Source organism: Helianthus annuus, chromosome 5 (genome assembly GCF_002127325.2).
Source record: "Helianthus annuus cultivar XRQ/B chromosome 5, HanXRQr2.0-SUNRISE, whole genome shotgun sequence".
Lineage (NCBI taxonomy): Eukaryota > Viridiplantae > Streptophyta > Magnoliopsida > Asterales > Asteraceae > Helianthus > Helianthus annuus.
In genome coordinates this window covers 31,819,711-31,836,782 of record NC_035437.2, presented here as the reverse complement: position 1 = coordinate 31,836,782, position 17,072 = coordinate 31,819,711, and the positions used below count along the sequence as shown (strand labels likewise).

The window sequence follows — 17,072 nt, the reverse complement described above, 5'->3', positions numbered from 1 at the left end:
TTTTTGGGACACATTGAGGACAATGTGTAATTTAAGTGTGGGGGGGAAGCTAAAACCTTGAAATTTTTGCAAGTCCTATTAACAAGCCTTACACAAAACTCTATTGGAACCGCTGAACACCCCAAATTTTTCAAAAATTTTCATTTTTTTTATTTGTCTAAAGTTTAAGTTGGAATCCTAAGATTAATAAGGTTATATTTTTACAAATTTACAACTGAGAGCGTTGTGATAACAAGAACCAACATAAGAAAATTATGAAACGGCATGACAAGCTTAGTTAAAATTTGATTAAATATACTTGATCACATAAAAATCCATTCCCACAAAAGTGAGTTTTGAGCCTTTATTGAGCATACAAAATTTACATCTTTTGACTAAATGCTCATTTTTCGTTTCTTGTGTGAATAGCCGCTTGGTTCTTACGACTCTGGAACTTGCCGCGACGATTCATTCCCAGTCCTTACCAACTTAAACCCAAGTAAGTAAATGATGGAGGCATTAGGACTAACCCATTTTTTTTCTACACCATTATTTTTCATTTTTTTTTACCACCTACCCAAAATCCCCCTAGTTAACCCCCTTTGAGCCTAAACCTTTCATTTCTTTACCCTAAAAACCCTTTTTACCCACAAAAAAAAAACCCTTTTTATTTTCACCCTTTATTTTAGTAACAAGTTCGGTTTTTCGTGTGACAAAAAAAAATGAATGATGATGAAGTTAGAAATAAACAAACAAAGCTATCAAAACAAAAAGCTTGTTTGGATAAATACTTCGAAATAAAAAAGTCAATAAAACAAAGTGTTTTACGAAAACCGACGCTTTTTACGCCTTTTCGCCCTTTTACTAACCATTAACCCAACCACCCACCTTTAGCCCAAGCCTAACCCTTCACCCAAAAAGCCCTCTTGATATTTACAAAGGTATGAAGTTAAAAAGGAGGAGGATTGATTGCTTGGCAAGCTTATGGTAGGAATAAGTTCCATGCCGCTCTCGAGTGATTCGCTAAAAATACACCTTCGGCCGAGTGTTGAGTGATTTCTCCCGTGAGGTATGTGAACTTGTATATAAATGAAATTTTAAAAAGGCATGCTATGCCCAAATAAGTAATTTCTCTTATGAAACGTTCTAAATAAATCACAACGAGTAGGATTGTAAATAAATAAAAATAAAACCAAAAAGATCTTGGATTCCCGACACTCTATGACAAGCCAAAAACTTTCTCTTCTACCCATTCCATTTGGGAGTGTAAGCCACATATTAAAGAGTTTTGCTTGAGGACAAGCAAAAGTTCAAGTGTGGGGGTATTTGATGTGTGTAAAATGCAACATATAAATTACATCAATTAAGGCATAAAACTAACCCTTTTTAAGTACTAATGTTGGAAAAAGAATGTTTTTGTCTTCCTTTTGTATTTTCAGGATGAAATGAGCTCAAATTCACAAAAGAAGCAAAAAGACAGCTAAATCTAACATAAATACAAGAAAAGGAACAAAAGTGGATTGCCCGACCCCTCACGGCATCCTCCCAAGCAAGAATAGAGAAGTCAAAAGACTGAACACGCCCCGTGCTCAGCCAGCACGGGGCCGTGCCCAAGAAGCAGCAGAAAAGACAAACCTATAGAAGCTTCTATTGCCCACCACGGGGCCGTGTCCAGTGAGCACGGGGGAGTGGCAAAAGTACAGCAGGCGCATTAATTGTAATTGCGAATTACAATTAATGAAGAGAGAGAGAGTGTCAGACGGGCACGGGGCCGTGCCCAGCCTTCTGTTCAGCCTATAAATAGGAGTGCTTGGCTTCATTTCAACTCATCCCTTGGCACACCACCTCTCTCACACTTCATCCACCACGCACCACCATCACAACACCATCATCCACCACCATCATCCATTGTCCATCATAGAGTGTGTGAGTCGTCTCGGGATCCAAGATTGATCGTAAGAGTTCTTGACAATCAAGGCCATGTTTGCCTAAGTCTCTTACATCACTTGGTGAAGACAAGTGTTTAGTATAATACTTTTTATTTTTAATCTTTTGCACTTTTTATTTGGTTTTGTATTAATGACTTTAATAACTAGTTACTTATGTTGAAGGTGATCTTTCCTTATCGTTTGTCCGTGGTGTCTTGGCATTATTTTACTGTCTATATAAAATAAAAGATTTTCACCATTCATATCTCCACGGTCTATATGGAGGTATGTTGGCTACCTGGTCGGGGGTTAAGGGAACGGTTTGGTAAGGGTCTTGCCCTTGTTCAGCGTTTAGAGGTCCTGCAAGGGACCTGGGTTAAATTTAGTAGGATCTCCTTCAATGCCCATAGGTATTGGATGGCGGGGATCCAAACTCTTTGACCCCCTCATAAGTTAACTACTATTAATACTATAACCCGGCTATTTAGGACTGTATCCCTGCTGACTCAGACTACTTAGCCGAGGGTAACGTCACCGCCAAAAGCGGGGCCTACCATAATTTGCATTAATAACTTAATTCATTATCTTTCAATAATCTGACCCTTCAGGATTGTATCCTTGCTGACTTAAACTACTGGGTTGAGGGTAACGTCGCCTTCAAAAGAGGGGCTTACTACAATAACTAAGATAATCTCTTAAACAAGTGCAAAAGTGCGAAAATAATCAAAGGTTATACTAATACACGAGTCGGATCCAAGTGATTCATCTTATCTATCTGTCTTTATTTTTATTTTATTTTTCAGCATTTAGTTAGTTTTTATTTTCTTAGTTTAAAAACCTTTTCTAACCTTTTTGATTTGATTAGACGTTGAGGATAAACCGGTACTAAAAGCTCTTGTGTCCTTGGACGACCTCGGTATCTTACCAACACTATACTACGTCCACGATGGGTGCACTTGCCCATATGTGTGTTTAGTGTTAGTAAATATCGTGTTTTATAAATTTAAAACTTGGCAAAAAGTGTAAAAAGGGCTTAAATATACATAAAAAATATATACACACTGACACGCATCAACAAGTACAAAGAGATACAAGAATTGAGAAATGATACAAGAATTGAGGAATGATACGAGAAATCGTGTCACGAATAGGGTAACATAAGCACCATTAATCGTGTACATACTGAGACCACAGAACAAAAGGTTAGATCTAACGGGTGTCAAGGCAGCCCCACTCTTGGTGACAACTAGAACCGAGTAGTGTTTTTGTGTCTCAGTCGTGAATCGACTACAGAAAAATGCCTATGGTTTGGTGACTTCCTATGTCGTCTCACATGTTAATGGCCTTGCAACCCATTAACAACTTGGTACATACAAGATTACATAATCTAGACAAGAAAACATGATACATACAAGAAAACATGACACATACAAGAATACACGATACATCCAAGAATACTTGATTTATACAAAGTTTCCAAACAACTTGACAAGAAAATGATTTTTAAATTCGTTTTCTCAACAATACAACAAAAACCGGTTATTCAAAAAGATTTATTTCAAATCTTTTACAAACAAACTATGAACTCGCTCAACTTTATGTTGATTTTTCGCATGTTTCTTTCTCAGGTTGTATTTCTAAGACAAGGCACGGTTGGAATAGGAGAACCATGTGGAATCGAGTACTTTGTGGCGTTCAATTTCTAGAAGTCTTAGCTTTATTTGCTTCCGCTGTGCAATGAAGATACCAGTCCAGTCACGCCAATGCTCTGATATATCGGGGTGTGACAATTCATTATTTTTAATTTTATGCAGGTAATCGAAGACTGCTTCATTAAACAATTTTATGTAAACAGCCCACCAAGTGGCAAATTTCAAATCTGTTATAAGGGTTCCTATTGGAATGTTGAGGTGTCTAAGGTTGATACAAACTTTGTATTTGCTAGAGGATGGCCTGAAATGTGCAAGGATGTTGGGATACTTGAGGATGATTTGCTTGTGTTTAGCAGAATTGATGATGTTGTTTTTGAGGTAGTAGTTTATAGGGATGAGACTGAGATTTGCTTTTCAAAGAAAGCTGAATCTGACGATGATAGTGTACTTGAGATATCGAAAGCTGATTATGTTGAGAATGCATTCAAGGTACGTATGTATTTAGCATTAGCAGTAAAAGTTTTAATTATTTTAGTATTATATTAAGAGTAAATTACAAGTTTTGTCCTTTATGTTTACATCAAATTTCAGGCGCTGTTCTTTATGCCAAAATCTTGCAGGCGTTGTCCTTTAACTTTCAAAATCTTGCACGTTTTGTCCTTTAGGCCAAACCTGGTTAGAAATCTCAATTAAAAAAGGTCATGTGCATTGTACATGGGGGTAAAATGGTCATTTTCCTCCCATCCCTTTCAATTTCCCTGCATTTATGATCAAATCCCTAAAATCCCTGGTAGATCTATTTGGAAAGAACCTCCACCACGTGAAGTCAGCCCACCATCGCCTCTCCTATATGAATTCTGATTTCTCTGGTTCTCATTTCTCCGGCAGACACAAACTTCCATCCCCTCTCTTCACCCGATTAACTTCTACCTCTTCTTTGACCTCCGGAGACCTCCTCAGCACGGCGGCGGTAACCAAAACGACCAACGACGATCGTCTCTCCGATAAGAGAACCCTAGCCAGCCCCTTTATCATTTCCTCTCTCTTTCCCTCTCTAAAACCAGTCATCGGAGATGATAATGTTGATTAAGATGATGATGACGATGGAGAATGGCAGTGGTCGAGATAGGAAGACGATGACAGAAGGTGGAGATTTGGTTGAGACGGTGGTGGGAGCCAAGAGCAGGGAATGATCATTTTACCCCCATGTGCACTGTTGAATAAAGTCTGATGATTAGATCTGAACATAGGTCTGTTAGATTAATTAGAATTGGGATTTTTTATATAAGTCGTGGTGGTGATTTGAGGGTGGTGATTTGGGGGTTTTGTTTATGAATGATGGTTGAAGAGACGAATTGAAGAGATGATCTTGTGTTAGTGGGGTTGTTGTGGATAAAAATGGGGAATTAAATGAGTTGAGAGGGAATGACCATTTTACCCCCATGTGCACTGCACGTGATCTTTTTTAACTGAGATTTCTAACCAGGTTTGGTCTAAAGGACAAAACGTGCAAGATTTTGAAAGTTAAAGGACAGCGCCTGCAAGATTTTGGCAAAAAGGACAGTGCCTGAAATTTGATGTAAACATAAAGGACAAAACTTGTAATTTACTCTTATATTAATTATTTCATTAATGTTGACCAGGACATCTATGAGGATGAAGAAGTTGTGTCTGTAGGTGAAGGAAGAACCGTTACTCAGGTACTTACTAAATTATTAAAATTATTTATTTTTAATTTAAGACATATAAGAATTTAATGTTTTTACAACTATTAGTAATGTTGTTTACTGATGTTACATTTATCTAATAATGTATTATTTAGAAGAAGTTACGAACGGATGCCGAATACACGTCGAAGAGACGCATGTCTTCACGATTGAATAAAACACAAGATGTAAGTTTACCGTGTTAAAGATTGTTATATTACTATGGTTATTAAAGTTACTCTATGACAACAGGTTAAGAAGAAAGGTAAAGTTACATCTGAGAGAAAGGAGACGGTTAAGAATATGACTAAGGGAAATGCTGCCTTACCTGTCGACACAAGTGATCATATTGGATGTTCTTCATCTTCTCACAAAGTTAAGGTATTTATACTCGCCACTTAATCAGTATATCTTATATAAACTGTTTTTTTGTTCATATATTCAACATTCCTTTAATTCATATGTTTACTTTTTCATCAAGGGGAAGAGAGCCGCCAACATTCAGAAAAAGCTTATGTGTAGAAATAAGATTATAAAGACTGTAAAAAAACATTTTGGACATCCTCTCGACCCTGAGTTCTTTCATTTTGATCGCAAAGGAGACTATAGACTGGTATACCGTTTTTATAACAAACTAATGATTTATGTTTATTTGTCTGACTATTATTTTTTTTCACATAATACATGTAGCGTCTTCCTGTTGAAGTTGCCAGACGAGCAGGTCTTTCTGTTGATCTTCATCCTTTGAAAGTTCAAAACATGGTTGGAGTTGTGGAGGTTTATGATGTTAAGTCGGAGTTAAATGATTTGAAGCCACGTTATGCGTTGGACGGTTGGCGAAAGTTTATGACTGATAATAAGTTGAGGTTTGGTGATATGTTGCACTTCACATACGTGTCTTCAGAACAGAAGATCATATTAAATCAAGTTACCTCAGTTTAACAACGACATTTAAGTATGTTTTGATATCAGAATTATAATTATGAATTTTTTGATGGTGATATTGTATGTTTTTTTTTAAATTATTAACTTGATGTTTTGCTGCTATGTATAGCTAACATGATAAAACACTGTTATTAGCACTTTATGTTTTATATATAGATGATATCATGCTTCTTTTTGCTAGTAGTAACTGTAATTAGTAGAAACTTGGTTTATTAATCGCAAATGTGACATTCTTCTGCATTTGTGGGTTTATGAATTCAGAATAATGGATGGATGTATATGAATGTATTTGGCATGATGATGTGTTTCATGTTGTCAAAACCAGGGTTTGAACATCTGTTTGACTTTTGGTCAATAGTTAATGGAAATACAATAACAAATAGTGGTTTGAACATTTGTTTGACTTTTGGTCAATAGTTAATGGAAACCCATGTTAGGTTCAACAGTGTTTTGAAGAGGAAAACAGTGTGAGAAGACAGTAGATCTGATTAAGTTAAACATCTGTTCAGATTTAAACAGATGTTTGGCCTTAAACAGATGTTTGGCCTTTAACAGATGTTTGGCCTTTTATATCAGAGGTTTGGACTTAAACAGATGTTTGTGCTTAAACAGATGTTTGGTCATAAACAGATGTTTCACCTTAAACAGATGTTTTGCCTTAAACAGATGTTTGGCCTTCTATATCAGATATTTGGACTTAAACAGATGTTTGGCCAAACAGATCTGTGGCGTTAAACCAAACATCTGTTTAAGGTCAACATCTGTTTGACTATTGGTCAACATCTGATTGACTTTTGGTCAACATCTGTTTTAATTTTGATCAACATCTCATTTAGTATTCAACAGAACTTTGGATAACTCAATATCTGTTTAATTTTTGTTTCGTTTTCTTGAATTCTATGTAATTTTGTAAAGTAGTACAAAAACAAACATTTTTACAAAATCCCAACTCACTCTATCATTAAAGTAATTTTGTAAAGTAGTTTGCTATCAACATAATGGAATTGCTGTTGAATAAACCTATTGACCATTAGTGTATATCTCTTTTATAAGTCTGCACTAATTATTTTTTTTACTCTCTGTCAATATGGGCTATGCATGGTTTTCTAAAAACGACCCGTGTTTGCATACGGGTCTTACCGCTAGTTTTACATAGTAAACTTTAGATTTTCTTTTTTAATGAAATTTATTTTTTATGGTTTGTCACAAATGTTTTTAGTTTTTTTATTAGTTTTTGTTTTACGTTTTTTTTCTAGATTTGGCCGTCGTTTGTTTGCTACTTAGCAAGGTGTACGGTAGTCACATTTGGTCCCTCATGTTTTTTGCCTCTTCGACTTTCTAATACATGTCGATATAAATTCGACTCTGTCTACATTTTGCTTCATGTGAGTCACTTGGTGTTAGAAATTAGTGTTTGTATCTTACGTTTTTTCAGTTTTAGTCGTCATTCGGTTGCTACTTAACATGGTTACCCCCCCCCCCCCCCCCCCCCCCCCCGCCCGCCCTCGCACGCGTGCGCAATGCAACGCTGGTAACACGATTTTACGCCCCCGCCTCGCAACACGGGGACTTAAAACTAGTTACTAATAAATTACATTATGTGATGAATAATAATCTCATTTTACTAAATTTTTAGTATCTAAAGGCCCACTTTAGATAGTTTTACAATTAATAGAGTGATAACTATTTGACACACTTTAGTATCTAAAGGCCCACTTTAGATAATTTTACAAATAATTAATAGAGTGAAAAATATAACTTATTTGACACACGCATATATAAAATATTCATCACATGGTTGATAAGATTTATGCAAAACATATAAATGATTGTAACAAAACTAATTTTTAGGAAATGATTGTACAATACAAAACTACTTTTTAGGAAAATGATTGTAAATAGTATACAAAACTATTTTTTAAAACATAAACACAGTTACACGTTTTACATGTATAGCCGATTGTGTAATCGTATTACCACATATATTTTTCTCTCCCGTTATAGCCGATTGTGTAATCGTATTACTACCTATATTTTTCTCTCTCGTTATATTTAACCACACTACGTATCAGATATCTTTCACTTATAACTTGTAAGACTATGTGTAGTGAGACATTATGATAATGTCCCTCCCTAGGGGGTTATGTGACGTGGCATCAAGCTCTCCTTTCAAGATCAAGCCCCTCACCAGGCGTTTTCACAATCACTCCAACACTTGTTTTGTGTGTTTTTTAGATTTTTTTAGGTGTGTGTATATATATATGTCTTCTAGTTCCCAACGAAATTAAGCTTTAAACAAGCCACAACATACATGGGCTACTTCTGCAACTCAAAAAACTTATATTGCATTCTTTACATACACAAAAACTTATAATGCATTCCATTCCATCACATCATATGACCAAAACTAATGAACCAGACGCAGCGCTTTTCCTATCGCCCGTACTTGTTTAGAAGCATACGCTGCATGTACACCATGCAGAACCCGGACTTCACAAGCAACCGCGGCTCACTAGCAAAACTTAATAGCAAAAGAAAGAAACCACCACCCTCTCTTGCCAAGGCCAATGCCATACCACTACTTTCTCTTTACATCTCTTATTTTTCCAACAGTTTTATAAAGAATATAATATCATATAATAAACCCAAACTAATGGTCATAACCCATGGCTACAACCGGCATCCTCACCTTGTGCCCTCTATTCCCTTTCAACACAACCTCCCCGAAACTATAGCTCCCGGTGGCTGATCGAACCGTGAGCGTCACGGTGAACTTCTGTGACGCACCTGGTCCTATGGTCATAGCAGGAGGGCTTGTTTCAATGGCGATGGCTGGTGCCATTCTAGCAGTGATGGTGTAGCTCTCTTCTTCGTCAACGTTTGTGACGGTCCGTGTTATGGTTTGAGTTCCCACCAGATGGGAAACGGTGATGGACGGATAGTTTAAATTGTACGGATGACCGAGGGTGTAGTTACACGGTTGGTGCGTGTAGTTTCCTATTTCACGAGAGTCGATTCCAGGTGTTGTGCATAAAAATCCCAAATAGTCTTCATAGCCTGAAAAAAAATTATACGAATACATAACTGATTTGAGGAAAAAATATATACATGTATATATTGATTTTGAAATGAGTGTTTTGGGAACGAACCTGCATCGAACACGAGGCCGGGATCCAGAGCAGCACGGGGATTAACATGGCCACTCCCGTAATCGAAAGGTGTTGCCGGCACAAAAGTCATTGCTTCAGAACCTGCGTATTGTTGGGCCAAAATGGGCCTCTCGGCCCGGTCAAGTGTGGTTGAGGTCGTCATCAAGGCCGACTTAATGGCAGCAGGACTCCAATGAGGATGCTTTTGCTTTATCAGAGCTGCGATTCCGGCTATATGTGGTGCGGCCATGCTAGTTCCCGAGATCATCGCAAAGTTTTCTCCTGTTTATTTAGAAAACAATTTTATAAATACCAGATTTATGGTTTTTTTTAAAAGTAAAGTACATTTTTACCTTCGTAATTAGCCTCGTCTGTTCCGTTTGGAGACCAAGAAGCCCATATCAAAGAACCTGGTGCTAGAATATCAGGTTTCAAAAGATCCGCATCTTCAAACTTATAATCTTTTATATTCGGGCCTCGAGCAGAAAATAGTGCTACCATTGGAGCAGATTTATGAAGTACGGGTTCCAATCCATCTCCGATGCTTCCAACTGCCTTAAAACTCTTCACGCGTCCCGTCCAGTCTCTTGAAGTAGAGACGTTATAATAATCTATAAGATCCTATAATAATAACAATAATAAATCAAAAATCAGAACAATTATGTATCGGGTTATTTGTACAAAAAAGAGTATTAACTAGTGGTGCAAGCGAGCCGAGTGGCTCACGAGCAGCTCGAGATCGGCTTGAGAAAAAGCTCGAAACGAGCCGAGCCTTATGGAGCCCAACCCGAGGTTGAGCCTAAAATAAAGCTCGTTTATTTATAGAGCCCAAAGCTCGAGCCTGGCATGTGAAGCTCGTCACGCTCGTCGAGCCTTAGTGTAATAGTAGTTTCTATTAATATTTAATAAAATTTACCCCTTATTTAAAGTTGTCTAGTAATCGAGCCAAGCCGAGCTTATTTAAACTTGTTTAGGTGCCGAGCCCGAGCATCACTTATCGAACTCGCGAGCCTAAACGAGTCTATTACTTATATTAATTTTATTTAATATATTAATTAATAGGTAATAAAAAAGCCGAGCCCGGGCCGAGCTCGAGCTTGAGAAACTACCAACGAGCCAAGCTCGAGCTCTCATAAGTTAATCGAGCTCGATCTGGTTGAGCTCGGGCTCGCTCGGCTTATTTGCACCCCTAGTTTTAACTATTAACAAATAACTACCATAGAGTTGCTGACATCAGTGATGAGAATCCCGGGCATGCCAACGGGTACGGGGTCAAATTTGGTACCGGGAGATGCATTTTCTACAGCAAGAACAAACCCCACTGCACCGAGGCTTTTGGCTGTTTCGGAAACTTTTTTAATTGAAGCAGAACCACTAACGAAGTTGAAGGAATAACCACACAGAAGGATGTTCCCTTTCACAATGTTTCCGTTTAAAACTTCGGGCCTCTGGCAGTCTGATGGGCTAAACTTCCCAACCGATGAATCCAACAGGACGTCATTAGCGGCGACCAGGGTAAACTTCTGATTTGGACTCGTAGAAGCTGCATTAATAGATTAAAAAAATTAGAAAAAGCTAAATTAAAATAATATACAGACCCCAATTGGTGATAACCCGGCCCGTTCGTCCGTTTGACCGATACCAAAAAATACCGGATCCCATATTGACCCCTCTAATCAACCTGCCTATCTATCCACCTTTAGTTACCAATTATATAATACGGAAACTTACGTGATAAACCGAGGCCAGCTAATACTTTCCCATTTCCTAGAGTCAAATGATTTTTATATCTGCGGTCATCAACAGCAGCAGCCACAGATGCAATCCACGGACTATAAGACACTATAGTTTTGGCTAACGGGCCTCCGTTTCCAGATGCTTGTGCAACAAAAACTCCAGCTTTAACAGCCGAGAGAAGTGTGGCATCAAACGGGTTTAAATATGTGGTCTTTGTGGTGGCAGGTGGACTGTTAGGCCCAACCGAGAGGTTCAGTATGTCAACACCATCATACACCGCCTGTTAACACATGATAGATAGATACATTAAAGATAACTCTCGACACGTGTTCTTGTATACGACATCATAAACAGGAATGTAAGCAAACCTGATCGATGGCAGCGACGACATCAGCGACATATCCTCCAATCATCCGATAGAGTGCCTTATAAACAGCAATTCTGTTTACAGATGATTATGAAAAAAAAACATTAGAAAAAAAGGAATATATTTGTGATGACATTTGAATAAGTATTAGAGAGTGAAGTTCACCTTGCGCGAGGGGCCATTCCACTTGCTTTTCCGAATTCAAATCCTTGTACTTGCACAGGGATACCGTTGTTGCCCGCAGCAATTGCGGCAGTGTGACTGTCAAACAATATTTACGTTTTTAAACATATACACAGGCCAATAAATAAGATTTGACTTTCAAAGCCAAAGGCATGATTATTATTATATATTATATATATAACAATTTGCAAATTATGAAGAGTAACTATCATGAATAGTAACAGTAAAATCCTAAAAACAATTGTGCCAAAATAGTACTTTTTAAAGTTGAGGGGCCTATGTGTAAATATACCAAAGTTAAAGTCCACGGTTTAAAGTGCAAGCATGGAAAAATAGGGCTTAGCTGACTGCTAGCTAAAGCGTAACGCTCAACTATGAAATGGACCGCTACCAAGTTCAAACGGTCCGCTAGCCGCAGTAAAATCCAATTCAGCCGGAGAACAAAATGTGTCTATATCTTTTTGAGCATGTCACATCTTTGTTTATTTTTAGATGAGATAACCTTTATGTAAAATAAACATGATACCATTGTAAATAATTTTTTTTATTTCGTAAAATATTTCACTAGTTCGGAATACAAAGTAGGATTTTGTAACAATATAGTGAATGATGTTTACTTCTTCAAAATTTGTCACCAGCATAGATGTTTTAATGCATGTTAGCAATTTTATTAAACACGATTCCAAACACCATGAAATAAAAAGTCAGCATGGTCAAACTTTCCAGCATAGTAATCGCCACATCATGATTTTGACTCAATAAACTTGTCACATTATCTTGAATCAAAATTTTATGACATTTTGATGCTCTTTCGGTACAACTTTTTATAAAGTTTAAGCCTTTTAGGGAGTGAAAATAAAGACGGTTACCTAAAACAGAAATTAGACCAAACCTCATTACCTTTTTATCGAATTTGCCCAAATTTAGACAGATAACGACTACCATTCATTAAAAAACTAAATCTTGGTGACCAAAATCACTCCAAAGTAGAGCAGAGCTATCGATTTGTTCAATTACGCAACCATTTTTCCATTTAAAATGAAAATATATGACCTAAAATGATAGAAATATTTGCACAAACCTTCCATGCCCGTCACCGTCAAGAGGAGAATCGAAATCAACTTCAGGATTAAACTCACCGGCAGCCGTTGCAGCAGCTGCAAAATGTTGTGCACCAACAATCTTTCCGTTGCAAAAACTCTTTTTCGTACCGGGATCAACTTCACATTTCCCTCTGTATTTAGGAACCGGGCCATACGGTTCGGTAATCGTATTTTGAAAGCTTGGATGATGTGGAAAAATACCCGAATCCACAAACCCGATCACAATCTCCTCCCCAGCCCGGTCAAACCCACCACCAGTGGGCCAAACTCCAGTCGGAAGGCCCAAAAATTGTGGGGTGTGTGTCGTGAGTTTCCTCACTTTCCAATCTCTATCCACGGATTTCACACCCGGTGTTCGCCTAAGCATCTCTGCCTAATATTTTTTTTTTTAAAAATGCACAAGAAAAAAGAACATAATAAGGTACTCGATCGTCGATATGGATATTCTACATGTTAACCACCATTAACTTTCTAATTTTAATTTGACCTGTTGTGGCGAAATGTGAACAGCAAAACCGTTGACGAGATGTTTGTAGCTGTATAGCTTTTTGTAGTCTCCATCGTCGAATAATGTTTCGAGAAGCGTATCGTGCCTTTGTTCAAGGTGACTAGCGTACGATGTAACCAAATCACTGACGATTAACAAAGAAAACCAAACATTAAACAAAAAAAATGTCTTTAAACAAATTAATAATAAAAAGTTGTTCAGAATATCCAAATAAACTAACCTACTGAAATCAATCTTTTCATCAGATTCGACAGCAATTGGTTCAAATCCATTAACACCCCCTTTGTAACTTATCACAGGCTCTCCTTCCATAGTTACAATATACACCTCTGATTTCCCAAATCCCAACACCCCAAGTAAAATTACAACTGTAAAAACAGACTCAACTGTCCTCATCATCTTCACTGATCTGCTTCTTAACCAAACCAACTGTAAACAATATCGATAAAAATCGAATATTAACTTCATATCTTTAACCAACAACCTCATAAACAAAATGCCAACACAATCATCAAAAGATGATCAAATAATAAAAAAGATAATATTAATAATAATTAATAAATACCAGTGTGATTCAATTATTCAACTTGCAACACATATGATCAACCTGCAGATAACCCATAAGCAAGAATCAACAAATCAGCATGTACAAGAAAGGAAACAAGATAAAAACAAATTTTAACAACTACCCAGTAAAGATCAAACAAAACCCAAATCAAAAGCAACAGCTTTACTTGCATTGATCCAACAAAATAATCAAATCAAAATCTTTACAATTACCTTAACAATAAAGCAGCTACATTAGTGAATAATAATAGGTAAAGTAAATGAAAGTAAAGATAATAATAAATTTTAAGAACTACCCAGTAAAGATCAAACGAAACCCAAATCAAAAGCAACAGCTTTACTTGCATTGATCCAACAAAAAGAACAAATCAAAATCTTGACAATTACCTTAATAAAGCAGCTACATTAGTCAAAGATGACAGGTAAAGTAAATGAAAGTAAAGATAATATTGTTGTGATTATGCAAATGGGAAGAAGATAACTAGATAAGGAGGATAGAGTGAAAATGTGTGTTTGATAAAGAGAGAGAAAGAGGAGGTTGTTAGGGTTTTTACACTTTTTGGGAATTGGCAGACATGAGAGCGAAGATGGAGGGAGTGTTTAGTGAAATTAATTACTCATAAATCAGGATGGTTTGTGCAGAATTTAGTTGGTGGTCATGAGTGTTATAAAATATGTATATTTTTTTTAATTTATTGTAAGTTGCATTAAAATCAAGATTGGATTTGATTGGGATAATAGTTAGATTTTTGTCTCCATTTACAAGCTTTAGTGGTTGGGTGAGGTTGATGTAAAAATTAAGTCTAGAAGAACATCTCCAATGTTATCATTTAATGTGTCTATATTTATAATTTATGGAGGGTTATAAAAATAAAAGCCTTTCCAGTTAATGTGTTACAACAATCATCTCCAATGTTTTTTGATTTTGTTACAATTTTTTTAAACGTTGCTCCTATAAGAATTTTTTAGATCCGCCACTGTCCACTATGACACTAGAACCTCACCACTTAAGAAGGAACATCATTACTATGTCAGTTATATCACTAGGCTAGAAGTCATTTGGTTTCGTTTATGATTGTTGTCAAACTAGTTTAATAGGGGGTATGAGTCGTGGTGAGTTGATAAGTTGTACTCCTTAACCTAACCCGTGCACTCTTAAAATTGTGTAACCCGAACACAACATGTTTAACTCATTTATATACATGTGTCAAACATACAGGTAGGAAGTAATCAAGTTGTAATAATATTAATCGGGTTGGTAGTTCTGAAAAATGGGTTAAAGGGTCATAAACAGGTTAGTGGGCAACATGTCTAGTTAAACATGATGGTGGGTTAATATGTTTAATTAAACCAAGTCCATTTTGAAATCAAACGGATTAAGCATGTTAATTCAAACACGAGTTTTTAGTTAACTATTGCAACCTACTCGATCTGTTTATTAAAAGTGCTAGACGTTACAAAAAAAAAAAAAAAAAAACTTGATTATTTTTGTGTTGTTTTTCTAGTCGTGTTGAAAATTAACACTAAAAGTAAATATATAAGATCATAAGCCATAAAACATTCATCAAAATAAAATATTTATATGCATCCGCCTGATTAAATCTAAACCAAAGTTTTCTTAGGGTGAGCGGAGTGGTTACCTATTTGGAATAGGTAAACTTCGCATTCACCCAATCAGACAGTGCCACGTCAATTCACCTAAATTGTTTACCTAATGCTCAAAAACGTTGGCGGTAGTTTACCTAATGGGGTTTAGGTAAACTATTTAAAAAAAAAAAGAAAAAATGTGTGGTTGGTTGAGAAGGAATGGACCCCCCCCCCACACACACACCCATCTCTCTCCCCCTTCCCTCCCTCTCACCGGAGCGGTAAATCTTCACCGATTCCGCCCCTTTCTGTCCCCTCACCGAATCGGTAAACTATGTTGGCGATGGAGTTGGATTCGGTACCTGTTATGAGTCATTTTCTGAGCATATATATCCTGACTAATATTCTGCTTTTTATGTTTACTTGTGATCAGGATACCGGATCAGGATATTGGTAACATCCTAGTGCGATATCCTGATATTAGCTGGATTAACCACGTGCAGGTTAGAAGTTGTGGGTCACTAACGGTCGAGTGGACCTCTTCTCCTTAAGACTCGGGCAAACCAGTTATGTGAGAGACGTTGAACCCGAAAGACCAGGTCTATAACGTTCGAATAGGGAATATCTGCCGAATCCCGGTGTAATAGGGTAGTTTGTTACATTTCTTTTACTATAAATAGATGGATCGGATCAAGTTAAGGCACTCACTTTTCATTCGCACAATTTACACTCTAGCTGCTAGCAATCACTACACATAAACACTTGTACTCAAATTACCTGGTAACACCTAGTTGATCCGCATCACATCCTGCACTGTATCCTGATATTTGAATCAATTGAAGAACACAGCAGCTGCGATTGTCAGCTCTCGAGGTTTTGTGCCGGCGATCTAGTTTGATCAAGGGCTTTCCTCGTATATCCGGTGTCACCCTTTACCTTTTTTGCTCATTGTTTGATCATAGATACAGCTCTATATATTCTGAGCCGTATCCTCCAACTGTTTTTACAAATAACTTAATCAACATATTTACAACGTATATTTCTAGCACACTACCTCACTTAACTAATTTGATCACTAAATTGCTTCTGTAATTTTTAACCAAAACAATTTGGCGCCCACCGTGGGGCAAGTGGTGCTATTTTTACTAAAAGCTTTTGCAAAATCGCTATTCGGTTTTCTGTTTTCGAAATTCTTTTCAAAATTATTTTCAATGGCCTCAAGATCAAACATGAGCTCTTCCACCATGTCTGCTTCAACCTCTGCAACAATTGGTTCGGTGCTTCCACCACCTCCTCCGAGATCTCAAGCTTCTTCTCAAGGAACTGAAATTCATGTGGCTCGGGATGTTATCCCCACCCGCAATGTCCAGGGGTCCGGTCCTGTTTTAGCTTCTAATGAGGAAATTCTAAATTTGTTTGGTAGTGTACAGGAACAGATGAGGCAGCAGCAGGAAACTAATCAGATGCTGATGAGAGAGATACAACTCTTGAAGTCAAGCTCGAGCAGGCCTGCTGAAGACACTGTCACTCCCTTGCAACCCAGGGCTTTGAACTTCAGTTCTGCAGTTTATACTGAGGATAACCGAGGAAATATTGTGCCTAGCCATTCCCATAATCATACTCCTGAGATACCCTCATCAGTTAGAATTTCAACTGTGAGA

At 37.2% G+C, this 17,072-nt stretch overlaps 1 protein-coding gene across 2 annotated transcripts; it reads right to left on the bottom strand.

Annotated features, from left to right (window-relative positions):
• Positions 1–8,500: 8,500 nt before the first annotated feature.
• On the bottom strand, positions 8,501–14,463 carry LOC110940526 (subtilisin-like protease SBT2.6). Of its 2 annotated transcripts, none has more exons than XM_022182063.2 (12): positions 14,212–14,463; positions 13,823–13,864; positions 13,478–13,686; positions 13,237–13,381; positions 12,728–13,122; positions 11,629–11,724; positions 11,465–11,537; positions 11,091–11,376; positions 10,577–10,902; positions 9,713–9,980; positions 9,360–9,641; positions 8,501–9,267 (listed from the first exon to the last, which is right to left on the bottom strand). In XM_022182063.2, the coding sequence occupies exons 3-12, from the start codon at positions 13,654–13,656 to the stop codon at positions 8,861–8,863; spliced, it is 2,457 nt and encodes an 818-aa protein (XP_022037755.1). In that variant the 5' UTR covers positions 13,657–13,686; positions 13,823–13,864; positions 14,212–14,463; the 3' UTR covers positions 8,501–8,860. The 2 variants fall into 2 exon arrangements, with proteins under 2 accessions (XP_022037755.1, XP_022037757.1); XM_022182065.2 differs by having other exon boundaries at positions 14,379–14,459.
• Positions 14,464–17,072: the final 2,609 nt, after the last annotated feature.

Bases quoted from the DNA above. Each gene is read 5' to 3' on its own strand.
- LOC110940526 (XM_022182063.2), bottom strand. From the start codon at position 13,656: ATGATGAGGACAGTTGAGTCTGTTTTTACAGTTGTAATTTTACTTGGG. The intron at 11,377-11,464 runs GTTTGCTTACAT...ATGTGTTAACAG, and splicing joins TCGTCGCTGCCATCGATCAG to GCGGTGTATGATGGTGTTGA. The intron at 10,903-11,090 runs GTAAGTTTCCGT...CTATTAATGCAG, and splicing joins AGCTGGCCTCGGTTTATCAC to CTTCTACGAGTCCAAATCAG.